This window comes from Podarcis gaigeae (assembly GCF_964106915.1).
Source record: "Podarcis gaigeae genome assembly, chromosome: 2".
Lineage (NCBI taxonomy): Eukaryota > Metazoa > Chordata > Lepidosauria > Squamata > Lacertidae > Podarcis > Podarcis gaigeae.
In genome coordinates, this window is record NC_139679.1 from 40,079,891 (window position 1) to 40,107,649 (window position 27,759).

The window sequence follows — 27,759 nt, forward strand, 5'->3', positions numbered from 1 at the left end:
TTGGTCCTGAGGCTCTGATATCTGTGCATGTTGACTTATGGATACGTTTGAAATAGTTTGTGGCAAAGCTCCTGCAGTTGGTCTATAACTACGAGAAGCTTCTACTGAATAACTTTACAATACAAAACGCTCTGTGTTGGCAGGCTTGCTTCTAAACCTGCCCCTGTGTAACCAGCAACTTTTTTTGTTAGCCCTGCAGGGCGTAGCACACCAAGTTCTTGCGTGACAGCGATGTCCTCATCTTGAAGTAGCCTGGGGCATAGAAACTTATTAAGTTGTGCTTAATTTCTTTTCATAAGAGATACAGTACACAAATGTGAGTAATGACTTTAAAATAAAGTATCCTAGGCAGCAAGTTAGTGAAAAGAAGTACCTTAAGAACTATTTTTATTTGTGTCTTAAGAAAAGGGCATTTCTCTGAGAATTGTCCCTGCTCTCAAGGACTGTTTGGTAAATACTGCTGTGCTGTGGTAGACTGTGCCCCAGGTTAGAGATAGCCCTGCTATGCAGTTCTTTAGTCCCAGGGGCACAAAAAACAGAAGTGTAGCTATGAGGGTTGCCCATATACCTATGTTTGATGTCTCTAATTGTGAAGAGCCTTTAACCTAGATTTTTAGACACATTGATGTGGAGGTTTGCTGCCTGCCTTTGGCTGACATGTCTCTTAGATGGGAGGAGGGTAGGTTCTAAGCTGATTCCCTTTTTTGTCCCTTCCCTTTCTTCTTGGAAGAAAGTGACAAGAAGTGCATTATCTTGCCCCCCACCCTCACTCACCACCAGACCATTTTGGAGGTTCAATTCCAGTTTGGTTTTAATCCTACTTACAGCTTTTCAGTTTGGGCTTAAATTAAGTTCATTCAAAAATTTACGTGAATTGCTAAGTCCCTGATTTGTATGCTCATTTAAATTGGGTACAAAGAAAGTTGTTTTATTCCATGTTGTACCATTGATCTAACCATCTCTGTATGATCTACTCTGACTGGCAATATCTGTGCAGGGTTTCAGCAAGCTTTCCCCTTCCAGCCCTACTTGGAGAATCTGAGGATGAAGTCTGGAGCATTTTGTGCTATACAGCTGTTCTGTGGTTCCTCCCCTAAATTGTGTCAAGCAACTATTATTTATAGAACAATTTTATCGATCCTGTGAGCAGAAGAAAGTTCACTGAAGGGGCCTTGTAGTCCCTTCCTCTCCCCTGTGTTCCCTTAAAGAGGGAAGTGAGGGAGTGGGAAGCTGGTCAGAACTGGATGAAGGTTGCTTGTAGCCGTGGGGTTCTGCTTGCACAAAGTACTTGCCTACGTTTGGTCACTTTCCCTCTTTCCTAGCAACATCATGGCCCATCCCATGCTCTTCATGGGGGTCCCCCAGTCCTTTGGACAAGATTTTCAGGTGGTGCAGGGGGCTGCAGAGTGAAGGAGGGAATGGGAAGTTCCCTTCATGTAAGAAAACCAAAGCTGAGAGCCTCCGGATTCTAATAGTAGCTAGCCCAAGTGCATGCTTCCTGTGGCTTATATGAAACTTGTCCTAATTTGGGTATAGGCTCCTCCTTGACCCAGGTGATTTCCTCTTGAAATCATTCCTCAACTGTTATACTCTCCTTCACTTTTAGTAATGTGTGGTGGGCAAATGGTGCTAGAGACGGTGAATTGCTTGTCTGACCTGTGAGGGGTGCTGAAGAGCAATTGACTGTGCTCTCTTCAATCTTCCCTTAAGGTTGGGCACAGCCCATTGCTCATAGTTTACTGGAGCCAGAGGGTAACTGCAAATTCCCATCTGTTTGGCAGCAAGATGTACCTGCTGCCAAGCAGTCATGCCAGTCTTAAATAGTGATGATTTGTATAGCTTGGGGAAGATTTCCCAGAGGTAATGCTGATTCTTACATCTTACAAAGGCAAAACCAAAGTGGGTTATGCAGACAATTAGGAGGTGTGTCAGGTTTTACCCTGATTACTAAGAAACTAGTTCTTGTTTGTACCTTGCACCATGTTATTTCAAAAGCAACAAAACCAGATCTGACACTTCTGTCGCTAGGATACGCCAATGGTTTTCTTTAATTTGTAGGTGGTGTAATTATTTAAAAGAGAGAGAGCTGCATTCCTCTCAGTAGGCTGGTTAGTTTGGCACATGTTATGCACCCCCATTAATATGGAAGGAACGTGGTGTAACTTTGGAATGCCCAAGGCATATAATAGACACCTTCCCCTGCTTTAAACATAATGTGCTGTGGCCTTTTAAAGTTCCTGAAGACAAGACAAAGCAAACATATTATTGGCTTCCTAATTAGAAATAGGTTTCTTCAGCTGAGACCTTTGCACACCTTTTGTTGCTTCAGGAGAGAGTCGGTATGAAAGCACCACCTCTCTCTCATCTATGCTATAAAATGATTTCCAAGTCTCATTGAACTTGGTGGAATGTAGTTTGAATGCACCTGGATAGGATCTTACAAGCAAATAATCTAGATATATCCCCATGTGATAGTTTTCCACCCTGACTATTTTGCCCATCTCTGCTTTACAGTGGTACCTCGAGTTAAGAACTTACTTCGTTCTGGAGGTCCGTTCTTAACCTGAAACTGTTCTTAACCTGAGGTACCACTTTAGCTAATGGGGCTTCCCACTGCTGCCACGCTGCCGCCGTGTGATTTCTGTTCTCATCCTGAAGCAAAGTTCTTAACCCAAGGTACTATTTCTGGGTTAGCGGAGTCTGTAACCTGAAGCGTCTGTAACCTGAAGTACCACTGTGTTGTCATTATTCATCCAAACTCTAAAACACATCTATGTTGTAACTAAGTATAGAACTCCTGATCTGTAGTTATTGTCAAAGATAACCAACTATTTTATGTATGTGCTTTAGGAACTTTATTGGGTTTTTCTTTATAACAACTCTATGAATTTGAGAAGTACTACTCCCATGTTACAGATGTGGAGGTAGGGGAGAGAGTGAGTCACCTAGCCAGTAAAAATTTCCTCCAGAGAAGCCACGGCTCTAAAAAGACAAGCGAGTCCAAAAACATTTGGGAAGAAATTAAAATCAAATGAAACGCCTTCTAAAAAGGATTTTTTTTTTTACGCTGCTGCAAAATACCATTGCAGAGTGCAAAGTAGGCTGCCTTAGCAGGGAACCTAGGCCTGGCCACAGAAAAGATCCTCTCCCGTGTCTGTTCCAAGTGCAGATCAGATGTTAGGGGGACACATTGTTTAGCCTTAACTGATGATCTCAATGAGAGAGTAAGCCTGCAATGTGAAAAGACTATATCTCTTTTCTGATAAACTATTCTGCACTTGGCTCATGTTAAGTTGATACTTCAGCATGTGGTTCTTAGGCCTATAGTTGATTCACTTCGTGTTGGGAATGAAAGGACACGTTGGGAGGTCCTAAGGGACTTTAGTTCTGGCCTTGAGTCCCGTGTACATATTGCCATCTTAACTGACGGAATGTGGAACTAATTCCAACTCCTTTTAGGTGATTAGAATCATAGAATGGTAGAGCTGGAAGGGACAGTGAGGGTCATCTAGTCCAGTCCCCTTCAATGCTGGAATATGTCACCCAATGTGGGGCTTGAAGACACAGCTCTGAGATTGAGAGTCTCATGGTCTACTGAGTGAGCTATCCCAGACTTAAGAAGAGTCCTGACAATGACTTGCAGCCAGCCAAGGCCTTATGTTTATGTACACTAACAAACCAAAAGGTATTCTGAATCAGAAAGATCCAGCTATGTCTATGATAACATCTTTTATGCAGTCAAGCCTATTGGTTTAACCTCTTTTCATGGATTTATGTCACAGGTGAAAATCCCTATATAGTCTGGTGATTGCTCAACAATGTTTATGATGTGAACATCTCTCTAAAAGCTCCGTCAAGATCTTGAGTTAGCGCTCGGAAAGATTTAAGTAATATTACATATATCTCTGCAAGGCTCCTGATTTTAGGGGGGGGGACCCTTCTTTCTGGCACAAATATAGCTGGCATTTTAAACATTTTTAGCAGGGAAGTGTCAAGGTCTGTTGAAAGTCCTCTGCTACTAGCATCCTTTTTATTTAAAAGCCTTAAACTGATCCTAATCCTCAAGGTGTTCTCTGTACGTTGCAATGTAGTCTTCATTAATGCTACTTTTAAGATCATGAAATGCTGTTCATTAAAACCTAAAACAAAGCAGGTGCATAGCCTCGGGGAGTTTTTGTTGCATATGCACTGTAGTTGAAATTACTTAAGTCTGTAAATAGTTGTTCCATAGGAGGAAATACTTCTAGGGTTGGGCTATGTTCCTTTAATTTTAACTCCTGGCCATATTTATCTGGAAGGCTTCCTTCCTACTGGAGTGACAAAACATAGGCTAAAATAAAGTACCCAGTCTGGAGTCTCTGAACGTTTAAATGAATGGGTAAAAATGAATAACTCATAGGGATATTCTTTGGGTTGCTTTAGTCATTGCTCTTTTAGTTTAAGAAACTTCTGGCACGATCCAGCCCACACTTTCATAATTAAATACAACACTATCATTCAGACTGCAACATTGACTTGCACAGTTTCCCTTGTGAAATGCTTTCTCCTCAGCTCCAATAGAGCTTGTTTTTGTGTCCTATTGAGCCATACCCATGGTGACTTGTATGATTCGATGGTGGATGCTACTGCTAGGGGGGAAAAAAGTGGTGTTCACTTGCAGTAGTATAAAATTTCAGTATATCCATACATATAAGTGTCTCTTGTTCCATGTACATATTTACATATAATAACTCAGGGAAGGAGAAAAGTTCTTTCTTTCTTTTGATATACATTCTAAGGCTAGTTTAGATTGCATTGCAAATGACTGTATCCTCAGTGCATTTGGTTAAACAAACTAAACCTGCTACCAGTCCAAAATCCCAGATGGCAGCCATGATTATTATTTTGTTTCTCGGTTAATTCATGTTGTGCAAGAGCACTGGGAGTAGCCAGAAATGTGCAGTTTGGGTGGACATTGGCTAGTGTGTGTCATAGCTTCACAGTCTTGAGGCTTACATTTGATGACAGGTTTACTGACTAAAACAGGTGAAGATTGCGAAATTGCTTAAATCATAACAATGTATAACAATATATTGTAGACTCAGATTGCATCTGGCCCCTGAGCAGTAGAGAATAAAACCCAAGCGAGAGCCACCAAAATGTTAACATTCTGCTTCTCATATTTTCTTTGCTATCTTGAACATTTTGGTCATGTCTAGATTTTTCTTCTTTTATGGTGATTCCCATTTTGGCATCCTAAAGCTGTCACCATTTGTTGCCTGTATGTTGGACTCCAAATGAGCATATTTTTGTATTGCTCCCTCCATCCGTTTCTTATGTGGTGAAGATGCATCATAGAGATTTGCAAAGCCATGAGGGCTTTTAAGTCCTACAGAACTAGCAGGGTGGTAGCGCTCTCTGCCAAAGTAGAGAGTGGGTAAATATGAGACTAAACCAGTTTACACAGTTTCCTTTTGGCTAGGCTGAATGATTACGCGTCTGGAAATTGCTAAGGCAAGAACGGAGAAGATAGAAAGGCTTTCAGCATAGAAGTTATTATCTGTAGCAAACTAAGCCACTTAGGTTATAGGATTACTTTACATCTTGCATTTCCCCAAATTTGGGATATGTTTTGAAAATGCAACAAGTTCCCATAGGAACAGGGATTTATCTGAAGCAAGACAGATCAAAAGCCTGAATTTGGAGACATGCTGAGCCAAACCATGGTTTGGCCATTGGAAATGTGACAGGAGCAGGACCAGGGGAGGAGTGAAGTGGCTACATTCTCATCTCTGGAAACACACATTTGTGCTAATACATGGTTTTGCTTGGTGTTCCGTGCGAACCAGACTATATTCTACTTACAGCTTCTGTATCAAGCCTGAAAAATTGATTCTTTTAAAAAACAAAAACAAAAAATCCTGTCTTTTAGGATCGTCTCTTCCTGTCCCATCATTTTTAGTAACACATTTTTTTCTTTCACTTTTCAGGCACAACTTTTTAAACACGGCAAAAGGGAAGACTGTTTGCCGTATGGTAAGACACATCATATTATAAATATCTTAATTCCCGTTACGGGAATGACAATGATCGTAAGGCAGCCAAAGTTACTTGTTTATTTTATTCATTTATCCGAAGATCGCTGTGCGGCTCGCAACATAAAAATACAAAATAAGAACACAAAATACATAATAAAACAAAAACATTGTTAAGTCCTGTTGGTTTCACAGAGAGAGTTTTGAAGCATCTGCTTGGATTCTGAGAACTGTGAACTGGAAAGATTAACCCCCTGGGTCCCCAAAAGCTTTGGTAGAGGTTGTGGGCCCCTGTTGAACAACATGGAATGGAGTGTGGGGTGCTGTTGGGAAGAAAAAATCACCCAGAATTGGATAGAGGCAACATGTTTGGGCAAGTTTGGTCCAATATGAGGCAATTTCTTCTGTGTCTCATCCTATGCTGTTCTAGGGGAGCTTTTGTTGGGAGGAGTGTGGAAGGGGGGAAGTCAGTTTCTATGGACTTTTGCTGATGGTTCTTCAAATCCAAGTCAATGAACTTAAGTGCTACCCTTTGGTGGAAATGTGCCTAACTTTTTTCACTTTTATAGTGAATTTGGGCATGACTTAAAATAGCTAAATTGCTTTATTTTTCTGTACATATTAGCCCATCTCTCACATTGTTTCCTACATAAACATATGTATGTGAGTATGACAGTTGTTGAAAGAGTACCTCTGTTGACCAGTGACATTTTATCACTACTGAATAACACAGATTGACACTAGCCATAAGCATCAATGTATTTATACGGATAGAGGAAAATAGTGGCTGAATTCAGATGTTCTTATCGCAGCTTAATAAACTGACATAAAAATGAGCCCTTTTTGCATGAGCTGACAAACAAACCAGTAAAGCTTTCATCAATTTTAGTTTTCCATTTTGTCTGAACTAGAAAGCTGTCATTAACAGCTTCAAAGCAAGCTAGGATATGCAGCCATCTTCATATCTGAATGAGATCCACAGCACCTTTTAAATTCGGCATATTTACTATGTATTCTAGAAGAATGCTAACTGAATTACAGAGCTATGCAGGTTTTCTGGTTCTTCTATTAATATGGTAGCCTTAGGGACATTCTTTAACATAGTTAAGCATTGCTTCAGGTGACAAATATAGCCAGCCTTTTCCCCCTCTTCCTTTGGCTATTAGTAGTATCATCTTCACTTCAAGCATATTTTCATTCTCTTATGTATAGGAAGGATTCTAGAGAGATAGTAAAGAAAGTACTTTTTTTTCCTATTCACGTTGTAACAAAATCCACAACACACTCAGTATGTATCTCTGGTAATAATAAAATATATTCTTAAAATCCGTCTAACTAGAGATAGGCGAAAATATATTTATGTTTACTTCAAAAGCCTTCTCAAGGTCCACATTCAGTATCATACAAACCAAAAATATAAAATATGTTAAGGTTTTAAACCAGGCATAGGCAAACGTGGCCCTCCAGATGTTTTGGAACTACAACTCCCACCATCCCTGACCACTGATCCTGTTAGCTAGGAATGATGGGAGTTGTAGTCCCAAAACATCTGGAGGGCCGAGTTTGCCTATGCCTGTTTCAAACTAAAACAGTAGCATAAAACTGGAAATAATTATCCTGAGGGAAAGCTATAACAACGGGTGAAATCCAGTGCCCACCGGTGGAATGGGCATCTACTTGTGAAATGCAACTTGCCCTTCCTCTCCTCTTCCCTGCATTCCTGTGCACCCACAAATCTGTTTTGGAAGGTTGCTATGTCTTCTGGAACAGATTGGGGGGGTGTGCGCGTGCAGCAAGTAGAGAGGAAAGGAAAGTGCCATTGTATGAATGGCAAGATTTTGTAGATCACCCAGTATGTTTAAGGATTAAAAAAGGGAAGATAGTGTTTAATGAGAACAACTCAAATACTTCTCAACGTTAGTTCCCTTCAGAATTAATCACTCATTTAGAAAAAGGGTGGGTAAGGGAGGGAAAGGTTAGTTAAGCCTTCTACAAAATGTATGGATTTGCTCCTCTGAAATAACAGGTTGCCTAAAGTTTATAGCTAAATGTTTTCCTTCAAAATATGCTTTGAGTTTTATTAATCTTTCAGCCTGATCCTAATTGGGGCCAATAGAGTTTATAACACACACGCATGTTCACTGAGTTGTGACTACTATACTGAAAGCTGTAAATATCATAAGTAACACTTTATAAAGGAATATAGATAAAAGTCTTGCTAGACTTGGAGTTAGAACTTCCCAGAACCTTGTGTCTATCATGGATTAAAGTAATATAATATGAAAAAATAAAAGTATGTCACATTTATTCATGAGACGTTTGTTCACTGCAGCTTCTACAGTACTTGACTGCCTTGATAACTGCAAGCTCTCTGAAAGTAACCAAACACTCCTTCGCAAGCTGGGAGTGAAACTTCTTCAGCGACTTGGCCTCACATTTCTTAAGCCAAAGGTGGCAAAGTGGAGGTTTGTTCTTTTCAGACTCATGTTTTTACTTGCCTCTTCCTTTTATTGGACTAAGGTGAACTATAAAACTATCTTTCATTGTTAGGGGCGGATGAGTAATATATCACCACTTGTTCATTTGGTGATCAGAAGTTATGTTTTAAATATACATGGGTATTCCAGAGATAGAAGCGACTGCTTCGCTATATTATATATTTGTATTTTTGTATTACACTATCAGTTCAATATTTTACATATTTTGTTCTGGATTTAAATAATCTTTCCACGGATAAATTCAGGTCAACGTGGAAACTAAAATCCAAGGTGATACGGTGTTGCTGCCCCCCACCTTCAAAAGCAAAACAAAATAAAGTTAGGAATTAGATGTGTGCAGTGTAATCCAACCAGTTTACAGAATTTCCAGTCTTATTCACACTTTGCTTACATTTAAAAAGTCACAATCTCATGGAAATTTATATTCTCAGCCAATGATTGCTTTCTTCATTTTGCTTATTACTTGGGGGGGGGCTCCCTCCCCTTTTATATCTCTTTTCATTAATGTGTTACTATTTTTAGCTTTTTCTGTTGTGTTAGCTGGAAAAAGACATAGGAAGCAGCTTCAAATGAAGTCCAAGCTGTCTATTTCCCTTTTGTCAAAACTGACTAGCAACAGTTTTCCAGTGTTTCAGGTGGGAATGTTTACTAGCCCTACAAGGACATACTGGGGATTGATCTTGAGACACCTGTGCAGGCAAAGCATTTGCTTGGCAGCCCAGCTACAGTCCTACCAGTACAACAAAGCATGTTGTACCTTGTCCTGGTATCACTGTTGATGATACAGTCCACTTTTTATCCTTAGTGGAGCTGAATATTTTACCTTTAAGAGTTACCTTAAGAAAAGTGTTTATTGTTGCAGATTGCGATCTTTTTACTGCAAAACCCAGAGCCTAGTTTGGCATCTTAAATGCATTTTGTGTTGCTGTAATTTGCTGTTGTTTTTAATTTTTCAAAATTTAAACATAAGGTTTTCTTCAAACACTTGAGTTGGAGAGCTTTATTTTCTATGGCTGGATCTAAAGAAGTTCACTAGTTCTCTATGCCTAGAGGTGGTAACATTCGAACTTTTCTCAAACGATCACCCATCTGTTGGTACGTGTGAAACCTTTTTGAAACTCCCATTTGAAGGGGCGAATATCAAAAATTACATGGGGCACACCCTAGATATTGAGTATGCCTAAAGTATATATTTTGGGGTCTGAAAGATTCTCACAGTCCTAATAAACAAAATGAGTACTTATCTCATGAGGACACAAAAGGGATTTTTAAAAAAGAGTTATGGTTTACAAATCCTTGTATGAATCCCCTGATATTTATGCCATTAGGCATATGAGCAGTCATTTCTTGAATTAATGTGCTGTATTCCTTTGGAAATAAACAGATGAGTGTTTTTGTTATTTGAAGTGTTTTATTATTTTAATAAGTGGGACGCGGGTGGCGCTGTGGGTAAAACCTCAGTGCCTAGGACTTGCCGATGGTATGGTCGGCGGTTTGAATCCCCGCGGCGGGGTGAGCTCCCGTCGTTCGGTCCCAGCTCCTGCCCACCTAGCAGTTCGAAAGCACCCCTAAGTGCAAGTAGATAAATAGGGACCGCTTTATAGCGGGAAGGTAAACGGCGTTTCCGTGTGCTGCGCTGGTGCTGGTTCGCCAGAGCAGCTTCGTCACGCTGGCCACATGACCCGGAAGTGTCTTCGGACGGCGCCGGCTCACGGCCTCTAGAGCGAGATGAGCACGCAACCCTAGAGTCGGACACGACTGGCCCATACGGGCAGGGGTACCTTTACCTTTACTTTACTTTATTATTTTAATAAGTGATGCAACAGTAAGCAAGCAGCAACTGACCACAGGCAACTTCCCTGAGGAACATTGAAGAAGCCTTCTTAAGTTGTGGCTGCTAGGTGCTATTCCCTACAGAAGAGAAATGCATTTGAAAGTTAATATCTTACATTTTTGAAGTACACTACATTGATGTTTTTGAAGGGGATACATATAATGTATGAGAAAACTCTTTGACCTTTTCAGAATATAATAAATATTCCAAGTTTCTCTTTCTAGGTATCAACGGGGTTTCCGATCTTTAGCTGCAAATTTGCAGTTTTCTGCAAGTAGTCCTGCTGTACAGGAAGCAATAAATGCAACGGCTGTCAAGGAGGAGGAGGAAGAAGAGGAATATGACATCCCAGGAGAGGTTGAAAATGTTATAGGTGTGTTTGATGAAAATGGGAAGCAGTGTAAAGTCTGATACCATAGCCAGTGTGAACTTGGGGTTGTATCCCATTAGTGTAAGGACTTCTGGCTGTATAGCAGGCCTTTCTTTTTTCTTCCTGCAAACCCCCTCCCCCATCTAATCTGGGGGAAACCTGCAGAACAGATTTGGGTAAGGTGTGGGAGAGAAGAGGGAGAGGAAATCACTTTGTGCAGGCTTATCTCTTCAGATGGGATGGCTTCACTAAATACAGCTGTGGTTTCTTTGTTTGCTTCTAAGGATCTCCTTCCTCCTTATGGTTAACCTGCAAAGCAAGAATATAAATGATTTAAGCCAAGGTCTCTTTTAACATTTAAGGGGTAATAGTGCTATAATTCTTGTAGGTGCTCTTGACTTTTGCTTTTCTCTCTGCCTCCCTTTTCTGTCGGTGGTTGCTGATAGCGTCACTTTGTGCTGCGTTGTGCGTCCTTTCCTGCCTTCTTACAATGTTTTGAATGTTCTATCATTCTTAAAAAGATATATTTCCCCCTCACTTTTTTGAATAAAAGGTGTCTGCTCACCGTCCATTGTATTCTCTTCAGCAAAGATAAATAAAAGCTTTTATTTCCTTCCAATGCCACCCTCAGGAGGAAGGCACCACAAATACCTTTCATTGAGACGGGTTTGAGGATATCTCTTGATGTGAAGCGGTGAATGAAGGCCACTTATTTTCCCCAGGATAAGGAGCCTGATCTAGAAAAGGCCTGTGACAAAATATAGACCTATGGATGCTTTTAGCTTCCTACTGTGATTTATATTTCAAAAACATGTGTTTTTTCCAGAGCAATTGCTGATTGGACTGAAAGACAAGGACACCATTGTCAGATGGTCTGCAGCAAAAGGGTGGGTATCCTCAAATCAAGTGATTACAGTGATTAATATGTAAATATCCATTAACTAAAGCCACATGGTTGGTTGGTTATTTGAATTCAGTACCTAGAATTCAGTGCCAGCTCTTACTACCACCTACCTCCTGTTTTCTAGGCTCCCAAGTCCACAGATCTTCCCTTTGTACTAATTAGTTACTGGACTTTTTGGGAGGTTTGTCCTCAAGCAGCCATATTGGGCAGCTGATTCTAGAGGCGGTACTGTATTCTTTAAAGTATTCTTAAACACCACTTCAGAGTAAGGAAGCATCATCTTTATTTTTTATGTCAGGGCAAATGTCTGTTGAGACCTGTAGCATGCAGTGGCTAGGGATGCTGGGAGTTGTGGTTTTCAGCATCTGAAGGGCCACTGATTAGCCCTGGATCTCTGGCCTGGATGTTACACAAAGCAGGTATGGGGGGGGGAGTGGACAAGGGAAACAGAAGCAGAAAATCCAAAGACTGGGTGTTGAAGTGAGTTCTGCACTTCAGTCTCAGTCTGAAAATGGAGACTACAGATCAGTTTAGATTCTACTAGGTGCCTTCAGGTATCAGGCTACACCTAGGATGAGATGAAGAAGCAATGGCTGATCCCCATCTTGGAAAATCAGATGTGTCTCATGCCTTAAGCAAAACACACAGGTTCCTGATAAATCAGACAGCAGATGTAAAGTGACGCATAACAGTATTTATATTATTAAAGCCAGATATTAATTTTGGGCGGTATACTAGGTAAGAGCAAATTGAAGCTAAATAAGTTTTACCTAGTGGTTGGAGGACAGGCACCAAAATGCCAAAATTCCTCTTTAGGTAGTAGAAAATCATCTTCCTTTGGTTGCAGTTTCCTCCTTGAATGGCTAAATAGGGCTATTATTCAAGGTACATAAAAAAGCAAAAGTAATCATGCTGGTCTATGAGGAAAGAAGTCCACAGTTGGGCAAAATCTTTATTAGGACCACCCAAAAAGCTGTGTAAACAAGAACCTGCAAGAATAGAGGGGCCACAAGTTCTGTTCCTAGAACTCTGGAAGGTCTAAAAGAATGCACAGGATGATACCAGCTTCATTGTAGCATGTGACCAATAACAATTTGTGCATTGTTGAATCTAAGCCTTCATGAATTACTGCTTTTTGCAGGATCGGGAGACTGACTGGAAGGCTACCAAAAGAGCTGGCTGATGATGTAGTTGGATCTGTCTTAGATTGCTTCAGGTACCACTTTACATTGTGTAGAATGTTTTCCATATGGCATGCAAACTGTAGTGAACTACATCTAGCTCTGGTGTAGTAAGGAGGATATGGATACAACAATTAGAGCAGATGCATATGAGTTAAGGAGTGGAAACTCTCATTGAAAACACTAGCTTTTTTTAAAAAAACATTGGCATGAAGAATGGAAATAAGAATATCCTTTACATTGGTTTCTGATGTTTAAAAATTGCGCAATAAATAAAATATCATATTAAATAAATAAGTTTGATATCCCTTGAATATTAATTTTAGTAGAAAGTCCCATTGAATGGGTTGTGCTGTGGGTTAACCCACAGAGCCTAGGGCTTGGTGATAAGAAGGTCGGCGGTTCAAATCCCTGCAGCAGGGTGAGCTCCTGTTGCTCAGTTCCTGCTCCTGCCAACCTAGCATGATCAAAAGCACGAAGTGCAAGTAGTTAAATAGGTACTGCCCCGGCAGGAAAGTAAACGGCGTTTCCATGCACTGCTCTGGTTTCGCCAGAAGCGGCTTAGTCATGCTGGCCACATGACCCGGAAGTTGTATGCTGGCTCCCTAGGCCAGTAATGCGAGATGAGTGCTGCAATCCCAGAGTCGTCCGTGACTGGACCTAACGCTCAGGGGTCCCTTTACAGTGGTGCCTCGCTAGACGAAAAGAATTCGTTCCGCGATTCTCTTCGTCTAGCGGTTTTTTTGTCTTGCGAAGCAAGCCCATTGACACCTTAGTGGATTAGCGCTACAGCTGTCAAGCGGCTTCCAGCGATCAGCTGTTAAGCGGCTTATCAGCGGAACAGCTGATAAGCGGCTTAGTGGCTTAAGAAAAGGGCGAAAAAAGCGAAAAAAACCCGCGGGGGGATGCAAGATTTTTTTCGTCTTGCGAAGCAACCCCATAGGGAAATTCGTTTTATGAAGCGCCTCCAAAACGGAAAACCCTTTCGTCTAGCGGGTTTTTCGTCTTGCGAGGCGTTCGTCTTGCGGGGCACCACTGTACTTTTACCTTTACCCATTGAACATAATGGGGATTATTTCTCAGTATAAAAGTGCTTAGGCTTGGGTTGCACATTTTTAAAACGGGGGTCAAAAGAAACAGTTTGGGAGAAATTGTTTTGCAGTTAGGGGAAAATTTAATATATTACTGTTACTGTTTGATGCCTGAAATATTTAGTTGCTATTGTCATGCTTTTGAAAGCATGCAATTACTGTGTACAACCAGCTTTCAGACAATAATATATCATCTTATTAAATTCAGAAAAATTAGTTTGAATGCAATCCTTACGTTTTCTAAAATTATAGTTTCCAGGAAACTGATAATGCTTGGCATGGTGGATGTTTGGCTCTGGCGGAATTAGGAAGAAGAGGGTTGTTACTTCCCTCCCGGCTCTCAGATGGTAAGTATCTTGTCATTTAACTAGGTCCTATCTATACTGCTTAACAAAAACAAAACAAAATAGATGACTTGTACAATACAAGGTAATAAGCACAATCAAATGCATGAAAGATTTGATAGACTTTTGTCAGCTTCTGGTCTTGAGAATTTCTTACAGACTGGCAAGTATATTTTTCTTCCCTTAGTATCTTTCTCCCCTCCCCCGTCTTATATATCTTGCTGACTTTGCTTTTATCTCCTGCTATTTCACAGGATTACAGGCATACCTTGGGTTGCAGATGCTTCAGGTTGTGTTTTTTCAGGTTACGGACCCGCCAAAACCTGGAAGTACTGGAACGGGTTACTTCCGGGTTTTGGGGTTGTGCATGCGCAGAAATGCTAAATCGCGCTATGCGCAGAAGCGCTGAATCGCAACCCGCGTGTGTGCAGACGAACCAATGTTGGTTGCGAACGCTGTGGGTTGCGAACGTGATCCGTGCAGGATGCGTCCACTGTACAAACTTGCTTTACTTTTTGGATCTTGTTTCCTTCTCCCATATTCTAGTATTGCCAGACTCTGTTACCTCCCCCCCGCCAGCAATGCCTTTGATATGCAGCAGTATTCTTTGTGAGTGCTTCCTTTGGAATGTATTTGAAAAAGTCAGTTAGTCCACAGTGCTGCACTTGAACAGTGTATAAGGAGCATGTGGTTCCCTTGCTAACAACAGTTACATTAGATACCAGTTGGTTTCCAAACCCAATTCAAATGCTGGTTTTGACCTTCATAGCCCTCATTGGCTTTGGACCAGGATACCTGAAGGATGTCTGCTCCAATACGAACTGCCTGGTTATTTAAATCTGCAAGTGGACTCTGTGTCCTGTGAAGTTAGATATCAGTTTAGTGAGAATGTGCAAGAGGGCCTTTTCAATGACTAAATAAATTTTGAAAATGTGTTTGTGTGTGTATAAGAATGTGCAATAAACTACAAGAAGTGCAATATCTCTATACTTGAACAAATGTAAGCTTTCTTTTTTGTAGTCTTGTTTTGGATTTTGTTTTTGATCACAAGACACATAATAAAACAAAAGCAATGTAAACACTTTTATTTTAATTTGCAAGTATAATACAAAGCATTTTACTGCAAGAGTAGAAAAGTTGTCATGGTAAAACTCATGAAATAGAAAATTGCTCTCACCAGGTTTGCAAAACAGCCCCCCCCCCCCAGCTTAGCATGCCATTATTTCATTGCTTACAAATTAGTATGGATGAAAAGTACAGAAATAACACCTTCACCACAGTGTACTTTCTTATATGAACTAAAATAAATATCCACTTGGTCTTGTGTTCAGCAGGTGCTTGGTGTCTAAGGATATGCTCTTACAAGCATGAAAACATTTGTGCGGGAGCATCACTCCACCTCTGTCATTTCAAACTCCTTTGAAAATCCCAACCTCGAGATTTGAATTAGTTTAAGGTGTGGTTTAAGTAATCCGTTTGTTAAAGATGTGCAAAGGCTGCATGGTAGCCCAGTCATATGAGTGAGGTACAAATAGTAAAATTATTAATTAATTAATTAAGATGACAGTTCAGTTGCAATGCTGTAATGCCAGTAAAATCAATTCTAGTTCATAAGCTTACTGTTCTAGCCAAAGGCCATAACAAACTTGTAGCAATAGTATTACTAAAACAATGCAGAACATATATCCATAATATGTCAACATCTGTGTTGTAAGAGAGAGAAAGAAGATACCAGAGACGCCAACAAGCTTAAATCTAGCTTGATTTCGGTTTAAACCTCCGAATCAGCACAACATGTAGCTATTTTATTTAACTTTTTTCCTGATTTGTCTTGCTTCCAGTGCATAGAGGGCCACTCTCTGTGTTAGAAAGCTATTATTCTCACTCGAAAGAAGCTGAACCATTTCTGCCGGAATGTTCCCCATTGCTTGTGTAAACAAAGGTTTCAGAAAGCGATCTCTTTGGTTTCTGTATAAGGGGCAGGCTAGCAGATAATGAGTGATGTCTCCCACCTGAGGTTGACCACAGATATGAAATCTGCATATAGGAAACATGACTTGGAAACACAGCTCAATATAGGCTTCTCTTAAGGAAACTGGTGTTTCTAATTAGTTGCAGGTGCCTTCTAGATTCTGTGCAGAAGAGCTAATCCTTTAGATAGCACTTATTCAGGGTCAGCACAGAGCCCAGTTCTGGAAAATAAAAATAGTCTAAAACAACTTGACAGGCTGCTTTCCATTGTTGGTTATCACCCAGTTCCATAACAGAACAGAGCAGGAAAATGCTCCGTTGGCATAGTAGCAATTCCTTTAATAACCTTTTAACTGAGCGCAATCTGCTCTTGCCTTGATTGTTGGCTACCTGAGTTTGGTATGAAGAACAGCTGCTGATATTTCTAATGTTAGAGTGTATAGTTTCTGAAAAAAATATACCGTATTCTGCACTGTTTCCAAAGCTTTAATGGAGTTTGAATCAGATCCCCAGATTTCAATGCCATAGAGCATTTGAGTAAAAACTTTGCTACTAAATATCTTTAGGGCAGTTTCAATCAGCTGCTCTCCCTTGTCGTAACAGAACTTCATCAATGACCCAATATTTTTCTGCCTCCAAGAAGACATTTCCAAGAGAGGGCTTCACTAAAGAGTACACTCTTAATGAGTAAGTTTGTTCTATAGCTGGCAGATCTAGATATCATTTATACCTAGGACTCTGTTAGCCAAGAATCATAATCTTGTTTTAGAGTAATTTATAGATAGGCTTTCTTATAAATAGACTTTCTTGTTTGCAGTATGTGCTGAACACCTGCAAGAGAATTTTGAGGCTCAATCGGGAAAGAGAGAAGAGCACTAAATCATCTGCATACATCATGATTGAGATATTCCTGTTCCTAATTACTGAAGAGGGGCAGTTTTTACTGGTTAAATATGGTACCAGATCATTAATATAATAGCTAAAAAGATCGGGAGCCAGAATACAACATTGCTTGACTCCCTGCAATGTTTTGAAGGCATAGCACCATTTAAACCTACTCTAACCCTCATTTTTGTGCTGCTTTATAGTTCTTGGATGAATAGCAGAAGTCTGCAGTCAATATTTGAAATTTGAAATTTCTCTCACTGTCTATTTCAATTAATAGAGTTGAATGCAGCAGAAAGATCAATAAAGGCTTCATAGAGATTATTCATAATATTCTTAGTGTATTTTTTTTAGTATGTTTCAGAGTAGAATGTTGATCAATGGTACAGTGTCCTTCTTTGAACCCCGCTTGTTCTTCACATATGTTATCTTATCTGTCCACGAATAATATCTGTAACATCAGTGAAATCAAACTATTGTAGGTATTGCTGAACTGACAAATGAGTTTTAGGATAGTGTATTAGTGCTGTCCAACATTGCTTCACACATTTCTACACACTAGATTAAGAAGGATTTACAGTAGGATTATAAAAAGACATGACAGCACAGTTTAGATTTTGATTCATGGATGGCATCTTTGCTTTGTGCTGTTTGATTTTGGATAAAACTGACGCAAATCTGTATGTTAGCAAGAATTAATATGAAGACTTCCAGGTCCAGAACTCAGCAACTACTAAGCTTTAAAAGCAAATGGAAATTGTCACAATTAGTTAAATTATAGAATAATCAACAAAAGCATGTTGAATAACAAAAACTAAACTAAAAAGATTTGAGAACATTATGTGAGTCACAAGCAACCTATGATGCTCCAATGTCATGGATAAGATATTCTTAATTTTATAGTTTACACCTTTGGTAATAAAGGTGGATGTAACCCATAGTGCATTTTAGAAACATATCATTAGCTTCAGTTTACTTTTAAACGTTCACTCAAAAAATCAGGATACAGTCAGAAAATATTCAGGATGCTTTAAAACATAAATACAAAATTAAGAACAGTTTATATTTACATGTTTCAACCTATATGGATCAAATGAGTCTGCCTGATTGGAAAAATAGGAATTGTTACTGGAAACTTGTCTTTGCTTCCTGGTGGACAGCGTGCTTGTCAACTGCTCTTGTATGTAGTTGGTAGTGGATTAAACATGAAGTATTACGATACTCTGGTTCTTTTTCTCAGAGTAAATACCCTACTGCAGTCATTTGTTTGTACTCGCTTTGTTCCTTGTTGCAGTTTTGTCACTTGTCTTTGATTGGTCCTTTTTTGTCCTTTTCCTTTTTGACTACTGTGACAGTCCTGAGTATCTGATGGTTCAGGAGCTGAATCTGTATACTGAGAATTGCTGTCCTGATTACTTTTCTGTGCAGTCTCTATTTGGACTTTACTAGGACTATAGGCAGCTAACTGACAAAGAGCAACAGCTGCAGTTTGTTTCTGCTCATCACAATGGTCAATTGTCCTAACTTCCTGAACTTCTTTCCTCTGCATCACGGTAGGGACCTTATCACAAGAACCTTTCTCCATATGATCCTTAGGGCTGCAGTCCTCAGCTTCCAAATGTCCATTTTCAGTTTTTTGAGGTCCACTGTCTTCAGCTTCATATGATGACCTCTGGAGGGGTTGTTTTATGTTGCAGTTGTCTTTTACGGAGAGATTCAGAGGCATTTCCTGAAGTTCCATAAAGTTTTGGTTTTCCACATGGAGAGCGTTTTTGTACATATGTTCATTAACAACATTTGCATCTGGCTTCTTGGAAAGATTAAGTGGTACTATCCCCGTGTCGTCATCAGAATTGGACAGAGGGTCATCGTTCTCATTACTTTCATGCTGTATATTTTCATTTTCATTAGTGACATCACTACTGGGGAAGAAAAGAAAAGAAAAATCATTGAAAAATTCCATTATGTAATTAAAATCTGATGTAGGACTAGTATGATATTTTGATTTACATACTGTGGCAGTAAAAGCAATGCAATGAATTGATTTAAAAGGTAACAGAATAAATTGTGCTATGGAGTAAATTTGTTACAGTGAGTAATGTTTGGTTTGCATGTAAGAAACCTAGTTTTAAATCTCTATAGAACGAGCAATTTTTACATTTTTACTGCGATAAATTAAAATAATTTGTTGCAGCCAACCTATTCTCCTGGAACATATTGAGAAGGAAATATCAACAATGTTTGAGGTCTATGAGAGCAGGACACAATAAATTGCATGCTCTACAGGTATTTTATATTGCAATACAAACAGCTGTTTAAGAGTGACATTAACCCATTTGACCATCCTTCTGTAATGAAAATGGTCCCAGGCTGATCCATCACAGGACTTATAAGATCAAGTTTGTTACACTTCTCTGCCTAGTCTGGATATAAATTCAAAAGTGAAATAAAATAATAAATCTTAGTGTTTATTGGAAAGCTGGCAGGTCGCTGCAGTGGTCCAGTCTGCACATCATTGTAAACCATAGTTAATGATTGACTGTGTATATGTCAATCTCATCCACTTTGCTCCTCTCTGTTAGTGCACAGGAGAAACAGACAATGACTCCTGGCTTAGTGTTACATTTGGACCAGGGATTTTGGTTTGTTCTGTCCAAAGAGACTATGATCTGTAGCCAAGGTTTGTTCTTGGGCTTTCTGGTTATGATTTATTGAAGTGAAACAAACCATAACCCATGGTTTGAGTATAATACGATGGTGCGAATCATGATTTGATCCTCGTGTGTGCAAACAGAGAAGAGTAAACTGGGCAAAATTGGCAGTTCACTATGTTGTACCATATCAGGAGACCATTACCTTCTATCCTTCTTTAAAGATTGGGAAAATAACGAGAGAGAGAGAGCTCACCATATCCTTCAGTCTTGTTGCATGGGAAAGCAAAAAGGCTTATTTCATATTAAATGGCCTTCCCACTGAGATCACCAGCAGAGGTCTTCCTCTATATCCCACCACTGTCATGAATGCAGGTGTTAGGGACATAAGCAGGCCTTTGCTGTTCTAGCTCTTGAACTCATTCCCTTAGGAGATTAGCTCAGTCCCCTTCAACAATAAGAAGAGTTACATTTGCCATGCCTATGGCTTTATTTTTTTCTGCCTGGTATGTTGCTTTGACATGGGTTACTTTGTGCTACTTTCTTGGTTTCTTCCTGGTTGGTATTTTGTCATTTTAATAGGTCTCCATTTTTATTATTACAGAATTTTAATCTTTTTTTAAAAAATCATATTCAATAGATGAATGTCTGCCTCTACCTGAAAAACAATAATCTAAGGCTATACTATGCATTCTTTACTCAGGAACAAGCCCCGTTTAGTTCAGTGGAACTTTGTTCTGAGTAAAAGTGCATAACATTAGGTTGTGAATAGCAACATTCAGATGCAAATAGGAAAAACAGCAGAGATGTTAAACGCAATAATGATCAGTATAAAAATTAATAGAGCAAATATCATTTTACTATAATTATGAATAACCACTATAATTACACCATCTCCAAGCATATTTCATCCACCCTTTGTCCACTTCCATATTTTTTAAAAAACCCAGCTGTAGGGAACCTATGCCCGCCCCAGATGTTGCTGAACCCATCACCTCTGGCTGTTGGCCATATTTGCTGGGACTGAATGGAATTGTAGTTCAGCAACATCTGGAGGGCCAAATGTTTCTCACAACCTACTCTAAACTGATAAGGCAATCCTAACAAAGTTTACTCAGAAGTAAGCCTTACTGAATTCAGTTATATTTACTTGCAGATAGTGGGGCTAAACATAAGTCTCATTCAATTTGATAGGACTTACTTCTGAGTAGACATGGCTAGGCTTATACTGCTTGCCACTTGCATATGTCCTACCTGCCTTGGGTTTACAAGTTTGACATGTAATAAAAACTGTCCCGGGAGTCCTTGTGTGATGTAACCTAAGGGTATGTTTGCTCTCTCTCTCTCTTTAGTGTTTTGAAGAAACCCCACATAGATTAGAAATATCTCTCTCTCTCTCTCTCTCTCTCTATATATATATATATATAAACTTTGTATATGTACCTCCTGGGTGTGTTTCCTCTATCCTCCTTTGTAAGAGGCTGAGTGGATTCATCCGTACTTTTCCTCACAGGTCTGAACGCCGTGCCGTTTTCTTCAGTTTGATTGTACTTGTTTATAGATGAAGACCTGCTAGAAAGGTCAAATAGGCCTTCACAACCTTGACTTGTCTGAGTGAAGTTTGTTGGGCTGGGTCTGCCTGGGGACCCTGTTGCTGCACTTCCAGCACGGGGGCTCATTTTTGCATTCTCTCTCTCATTTTGTTCCTCTTTGGAATGACTTTTGGCATGTAGCATAGGGCTTTCTTTTTCCAAATCATCTGGTTTTTTGTGAAAATTCAGTGACTGTAACCTGGCAGGGCTTGAAGAAGCTGGATATAGCAAGGTTGTTTCTTCCATTAAATGAGAACTAGAGTCTCTGTTAAGACCTGTAATGTGTGGTAGCCTGTAAAATGCTGATTCTGTTGGTCTACAAAGTCCGTATGGTACTGGGGGATTAGGATGATACTGCTGGAATAAACGGTAATGTTCATAAGTTGCTGGATTTATTGGTTTAGGAAGTGGTCCAGGGTGAGGAAGAAAATGTCTCTGATCTTGAGAGCTGTAGACAGAGAGCACTGAACTTTCACACTCATGAGAGTTTCCAGGAAGAAAGTAAGGTGCATAAATGGCCAATCCATGCTCATACAATGAAGGTGAATACTCGGGAATTATGGGCTGCATATAAGGTGGAATGGATGGGAAACCTTTTGTAGGTGGAATTTTATGAGTAAATTCTGGTGCAATAAGTGTGGATGCTGTTTTCCATGGGTTGTTTGGAGCATGAAATGCTGACTTTGTGTGGATTGAAGGGCCTTTGTTTGAATCAGAAAGAGACGCCAACTGAGATAGCTCAATGCTGTCTTTACTGTGACGATGCTCTCCTACTGGGACAAAGGCAGAAGGTCTTACAATGCCTTCAAGACCAGGCTGTGTGTTAGCTGTATTTTCTTCTTCATGACCGACAAGAGTTAATTCCTTCTGAATTGATGGTGTTTGTCCATTTACTAATTTACATGTTGCTTGGTTTTGAACCTCCATGTTTTCCTTGGCATCATCTTTGGGGAAAGCACATTGAGGTTTAGATTCAAGATTTGAGAGGGGTTTAGAGGAGGCTGGTTTCGCTCCAGGTTCCGCCTGATTGATCTGCTTAGGCTCCAAGGAATTTGACTTTGGACACTTGATAACCCGATCCTGCTCAGACACTAAAGTAATGGAGTTTTTGCAGAGCCCATACTTCATGTGGTTGAAAAGATGTGATTTCTCATTGCAGGTGAAAGGGCATTGAAAACACTTGTACTTGAATGGTTTTCCTGGAGGCCTTGGGATATAATGAGGTTTTTTTGGCTTACGTTCTTTGAGAAGGCTCATCTTTCTGTTTCAATGATTAGACTTTTTTGTTTTCCTTGCCCTAATTTATAAAATGTGGTTGATATCTTAAGTTTTCCAGATTTACTCCTAACTTTGAGGAGACTCTCAAAAATAATTATTCGAAGCCATTTCTTCTGGAGACATCAGAACAAAACAGCACGCAACAGGAAACTGGAAAACAGAAATTGTAATATTAGAATTTGAGAACTGAAACAAATACATATGTCAAATGCTTTATTCAAGTGCACATTGTGAGAAACCTTCTGGTTCAAACAAAAAAGTCAATTTCCAACTTGGAAGCCTATGAGCAGGGCATGATGCTGATGACTATTTTCTGTTTCATGTCTCTGGCATCTGGTATTTTTAGGTTTACTGTCTTGTGAACATGAAGGTCTCATGAGCTGTCATCTAAGAGTCATTATTTGACCTGTCCTCTACAAATTTGTAAACCCACCTAAGTTAGAAGCCATTACCTCACCCTATGCACTGTGTGAAATAAATTATATTTCAAAGAATTAGACTACCAATGTTGTAATTTCAATTCCTTATCCTAACATTTAGAATTCATTTTCCCCTCTATTACTGCTTATTGAGTTAACAATTTTCAGTGAGTTGTCCACCTAAATACCAGGGTTTTTTTTGGGGGGGGGGTTAGTCATAACCAAATATGACCACATTGGTTTATGGGTGAATCTAGGACTCTTGCCCTAGTGTGCATTACTTTGCACTCACATTGAATTTCATTTGCCATTTTGTTGCCCATTCACCCACGATGGAGAGTTATTCACCATCTGCTTTAGATTTCACCATCCTGAAAACATGGCACCCTCAGCAAACTTGACAGTCTCATTGCTCACCTAAATTCATGAATTACATGCATGAGAAAAGTGAAGCTAATGTAGAAGACTCTTAGATGCCTTTGCAAACATGATTATCCTCAGGGAAAGCACACATGTCTGTAGGTAGAGCTCTAATTAACTAGCCTGAAGTTCAGGGGTGCCTACTACCTGAAATTCCTGTTGGATTAATTAGAGAGAACGCATTCAAACAACAGTGGTGGAACATCCACTTAGGATGTGACAGGGAAAGATGAAAGCAAAGTGAGAGAGAGAACTGTAGGTGGAGGAGACAAGGAGGAGGGAGGGTGGTGCTTGGTAATAGTAGAAGCTTGAGTGCAATCCAGTCCAGCCTGTTGGGGAAAGAGGAAGAGATTCCTTGATGGGGAGAAGTAGGGTGGAGTAGGATTGACTCCATCCTGGAGAGCTGACCTAGCTCTGCTATAGAGCAAACAAGCTTTTAAGCAGCCTAAACAAATATTTAAGTACTAACTAGTGTGAGTAACTTTCAACACACCACAACAAGCCAAATTCTGAATGCTTAGAAGAGCGCACTCTCCCAAATCTCTTCTTCTAAAGTTTGAGTGTGTTGCTGTTGAAATGACCTTGCATTCTTTGCTGCACAGCTACTTATAAGTATGTGTGTGTGTGTGTGTGTGTGTGTGTGTGTGTGTGTTCCCGTATGGCCAGGTATAAATCTGAGTCCACTGATTTATAGGGGCACGATCAACTTGCTTTCCCTTAGAAACCGAAACAAGTGGATACTTTTAATACAGGCTGGTGATTTTCTCGGCAGATAAGTCAGACGGGCTTGTATTGACTTGTTCCATTATGTTCGCTGATTCTGAAGGCGTGAGAATCTCTCAGAGTCATGTTCTCATGATTTTATAGGATGTGTTATGGCAAAGATCTAAAAAGTGATGATTTCATCATGAACTGTAAGCACCATTATCAAAATGATGACTGTTGCAAAACCACATACAGTATCTTGAGTTACCCGAAACTACACTAATACCACTTGTTAGTTTAATAGGGAAGTCTGATGGCTTTTTATTTTTATTTATTTTTTAAAAAACAAAACTTACTTACATTGCTGTTTGAATTAGAAATTAAATTAAAACATTAAATGAATTAATGTGAAATATTCAAATGAGGGGACTGTAAGTAATGATAAAAACAAGAGACCAATAGCATGTCAAAATAAACAAATTTATTACAGTTTGAGCTTTCGTCTTTAATCTCATTAGATTTACATAGAAGGCAGCTTCATATATCTGATAAAAATCTCATGCCATGAAGGTGTGACATGAGCAGTTGAGTTTTTGTTTAAAATAATAAGAGATATATAGTATTTTAGATTATTTTGTTTGTATTTTTATTATATTATTCAACTAATAATGCATGGATTTATCATTGGTTTAGATTATTAAAAGAAAAGCACACTGTTTAATCTTTGTAAAGTACTAAGGGACTAATTTTTGTGATTTCTGAGGAGTCTGGGATCCAAAGGACTACTTAAAGGATGCTCAAGAGGGATTTTTATCTGTTTATCAGCAGGTCCAACAAACAAGCAGCCATTTAGTGTGTGAGTGGCTGCTGGTAGGAAAACATTGGATCCCACCCATAGAAATACAAACAAAATAGAATCGTGGTTTGGGAAAATTCTAAATTCAAATAAGTGTGTCGCAGAGTTAATAAATTTAATTATTTTGTTTCTATACATGCACAGTTTTATTTAGATAGTATTGTTAGAAAATCAACACATTACTTATTATGAAATGAGATTCAGCAACAACAAACAAACCAGTTTTTGGAGAGTGCAGGTTGAATTTTGAGTAATGGCGTAGAACCAAAGACGGAAGAATTGTAACAGACTTGGTGAGTTCAGTTTGTACCAGTTATACCTTTGTGCTAGCTTGTAAGTCCCAGAGCAAATAATGCTTTAAGTTACTGTTGTCACAACAAACTATTCCCCAGGATTACCAAGTTAATAGACTTCGACTGTTTGAATTATACAAATATGTTATATAAGCACAATGTTGATATTGATAGATAAATATATTTATTCATTTTCCTAGTGTGCAGAATGCTATATTATTTTATGGAGGTAGATTCACATTTTAATAAATTAACATTTGCACTGTATGATCTCTCCGTGAGAAGCAGAAAGCAGTATGGAACTATATATGTTTGCTAAAGTGCATTAAAAGCAATCCTGGATTTTTATTTTTATTTGCAGGAAAAGTTGTTTTTAGAAGAAAAGTATGCTCCCTTATATCTGAGTTTCCCAGACTAGATTGAGGTATATCATTCCAACTCAGAAAATTCAGTAACCAAACTTATTTCTGGAAGTATCGGCTTCATCAGTTGTTCCAAGTGGTAATGGGAAACACTGGATACAAAGTAACTTTGTTTGCTTAGATGGTTAGGATTTATTTACATTATGTTTAGAATTGCAGCAATAAGCTGTTACTGTATTATTACTATTACTGTACACATTTAATTGGAAGTAGGGAAGTTTATTAGAATTTTGTGGGGAGGTGTTTAAAGCAAACTGCAGTTGTTTTTGCAAGGCAAATCACTGTGCACTGCAAAATGCCACTTGGTGGCTTTTGGATAGGTGTAAAAAGGTATTTCCTGCGCTCTACTCATACCCTCCTGGTTGCAGTTTCTTTCATATTGTGCTAAGCTGGGCTGTACTATACTATTATCATTGAACCCAGCAATTGCAGCAAAGATCAACATCACCAGAAAAAAGTACGCAGTTTTATTTGTCTGTCAGTTCTTTTTTTGTTTCTTTAAAGATTACAAAACCTGCAACATATGGCTATTACAGGAATATTATGAGGAATATTTTTCAGTGAATAAATGTAATTGTTGCTTTTTCCTTCTTTGTAGTAGCTTACTTTTTTAAAAATACAAAGGGACAGCTCCGATTTTATTTTTTTATTGCAGACAATGCAATGCAGACAATGGTATAATTATCTTGCTTAATAGTTCGATGCTATGAATGGCTGCGCAACCATTTTTGAAGAACATTAATACGCACACGCTTGGCTGCTGTTGCAGCATTCTTTTTGGTGATATTGATCTGGCTGACGAGTCCTCACTGGGGTGGAGCATTTTGAAGGGCATGCTGTGATTAAAATATTGTGATGTGGCATTATTGCATAACTCAAGATCATGCCATTGTCACCTATCCAGCGTTTTGCAAGAACAAGACTTCTGAGTTTTATTTCACTTTAGATTTTACAGTGGTTGACTGCTCTTCCCTTCTGGGCTTTTAATCTTTAAAACTAAAATATCTACTCTTACAAAAATATCAATTTGTGCATGATAGAGGACAACAAAAGGACAGACATGCTAGGTCAAGATGGACTGTGAGGAAGAGTCATTAAGATTCAGATATATCAGTGTAGCAAACATCTGGTCCCAATATTAAAAATAAAATTCTTTAAAAATAGCTTAAAACCATTTTGAGCTAGTAAGAATAAGCCCTTAATCATTTTTGAATGTCTAATAGACCAGTGTAAATTCATTCTCAAACTATGTTTTTCCCCTCTTTGGTCCACCTCTGTATATAAAATAAGTATTTCCATTAACTGAAGACCATTAACTAGGACAAATGTAGCAGTTGAAATCAATCTGAGTAAAAGTTAGAAACCTTGGAAATAGTCCCCCCCTTTATTTATTAGAAGTAAATACTCCAGTAGAACACAACACAATAAGCTGAACATAATAAGTTAAGCAAGGAACTTAAAATACGTACTTTTAACTTGAAAATAAAGCATGGTTTCTTAATCAAGCTTTGCAACCTCAAGACTGCCACAGTAGTACAAAAAACAAGATTCTTTTTAGGTAGAGACTAAAATAGCATTTTTTTGGTTTTTAATTTAAACTTGCTGAAGAAATGCACCTGCTCATAGAGGAGTTGCCTTTCTTGAGAGGACAGTAAAACACAAGCACAGGCTAACAACTTAGCTAAACATTCCTTCAGTTAGTTGATGGCTTTTCCTTTTAAATCTCTTGTTTTTTGGTTGCTGGTTTTAAAGTCCACTCACCTGTGAGTTTGGGAACCGAGGTCCAAGATGTTCCGAGTTGTTAAACTGTTGCTGTCAGTGTTGAGAGAGAAGTACCTGTTTGCTGCTTGATTAAGTGAAACTGAAGGAGGCTGTTTCAATGGGAGGGACTTAAAAGTGTAGGAGTTGAACCCTGCGGGTGTAGAGATGCACCTGATATTACTTCAGCCTGAAGCTACAGTTCATGTGTTTCCATCTACTCTTTTCATTTGATATTACCTCAGCATCTCAGCTATTGAGCAGCAGCACTCT

At 39.1% G+C, this 27,759-nt stretch overlaps 2 protein-coding genes across 6 annotated transcripts in view; one reads left to right on the forward strand and one right to left on the reverse strand.

The window, feature by feature from the left end:
* The window catches only part of TBCD (tubulin folding cofactor D), a 121,596-nt gene that overhangs the window by 18,909 nt on the left and 74,928 nt on the right, over window positions 1-27,759 (forward strand). For all 4 annotated transcript variants that reach the window (XM_083725803.1, XM_083725802.1, XM_083725801.1 and 1 more), the window contains exons 9-14: window positions 5,970-6,015; window positions 8,347-8,479; window positions 10,571-10,719; window positions 11,543-11,603; window positions 12,762-12,836; window positions 14,145-14,239. In XM_083725803.1, coding sequence (XP_083581929.1) covers window positions 5,970-6,015; window positions 8,347-8,479; window positions 10,571-10,719; window positions 11,543-11,603; window positions 12,762-12,836; window positions 14,145-14,239 — 559 coding nt within the window. The remainder of the gene's footprint in view (window positions 1-5,969; window positions 6,016-8,346; window positions 8,480-10,570; window positions 10,720-11,542; window positions 11,604-12,761; window positions 12,837-14,144; window positions 14,240-27,759) is intronic.
* ZNF750 (zinc finger protein 750) lies at window positions 15,306-27,687 on the reverse strand. 2 transcript variants are annotated; one of them, XM_083725830.1, is made up of 3 exons: window positions 27,490-27,687; window positions 21,187-22,763; window positions 15,306-19,011 (listed from the first exon to the last, which is right to left on the reverse strand). In XM_083725830.1, the coding sequence occupies exons 2-3, from the start codon at window positions 22,590-22,592 to the stop codon at window positions 18,306-18,308; spliced, it is 2,112 nt and encodes a 703-aa protein (XP_083581956.1). In that variant the 5' UTR covers window positions 22,593-22,763; window positions 27,490-27,687; the 3' UTR covers window positions 15,306-18,305. The 2 variants fall into 2 exon arrangements, with proteins under 2 accessions (XP_083581956.1, XP_083581955.1); XM_083725829.1 differs by having other exon boundaries at window positions 15,306-19,014; window positions 27,490-27,679.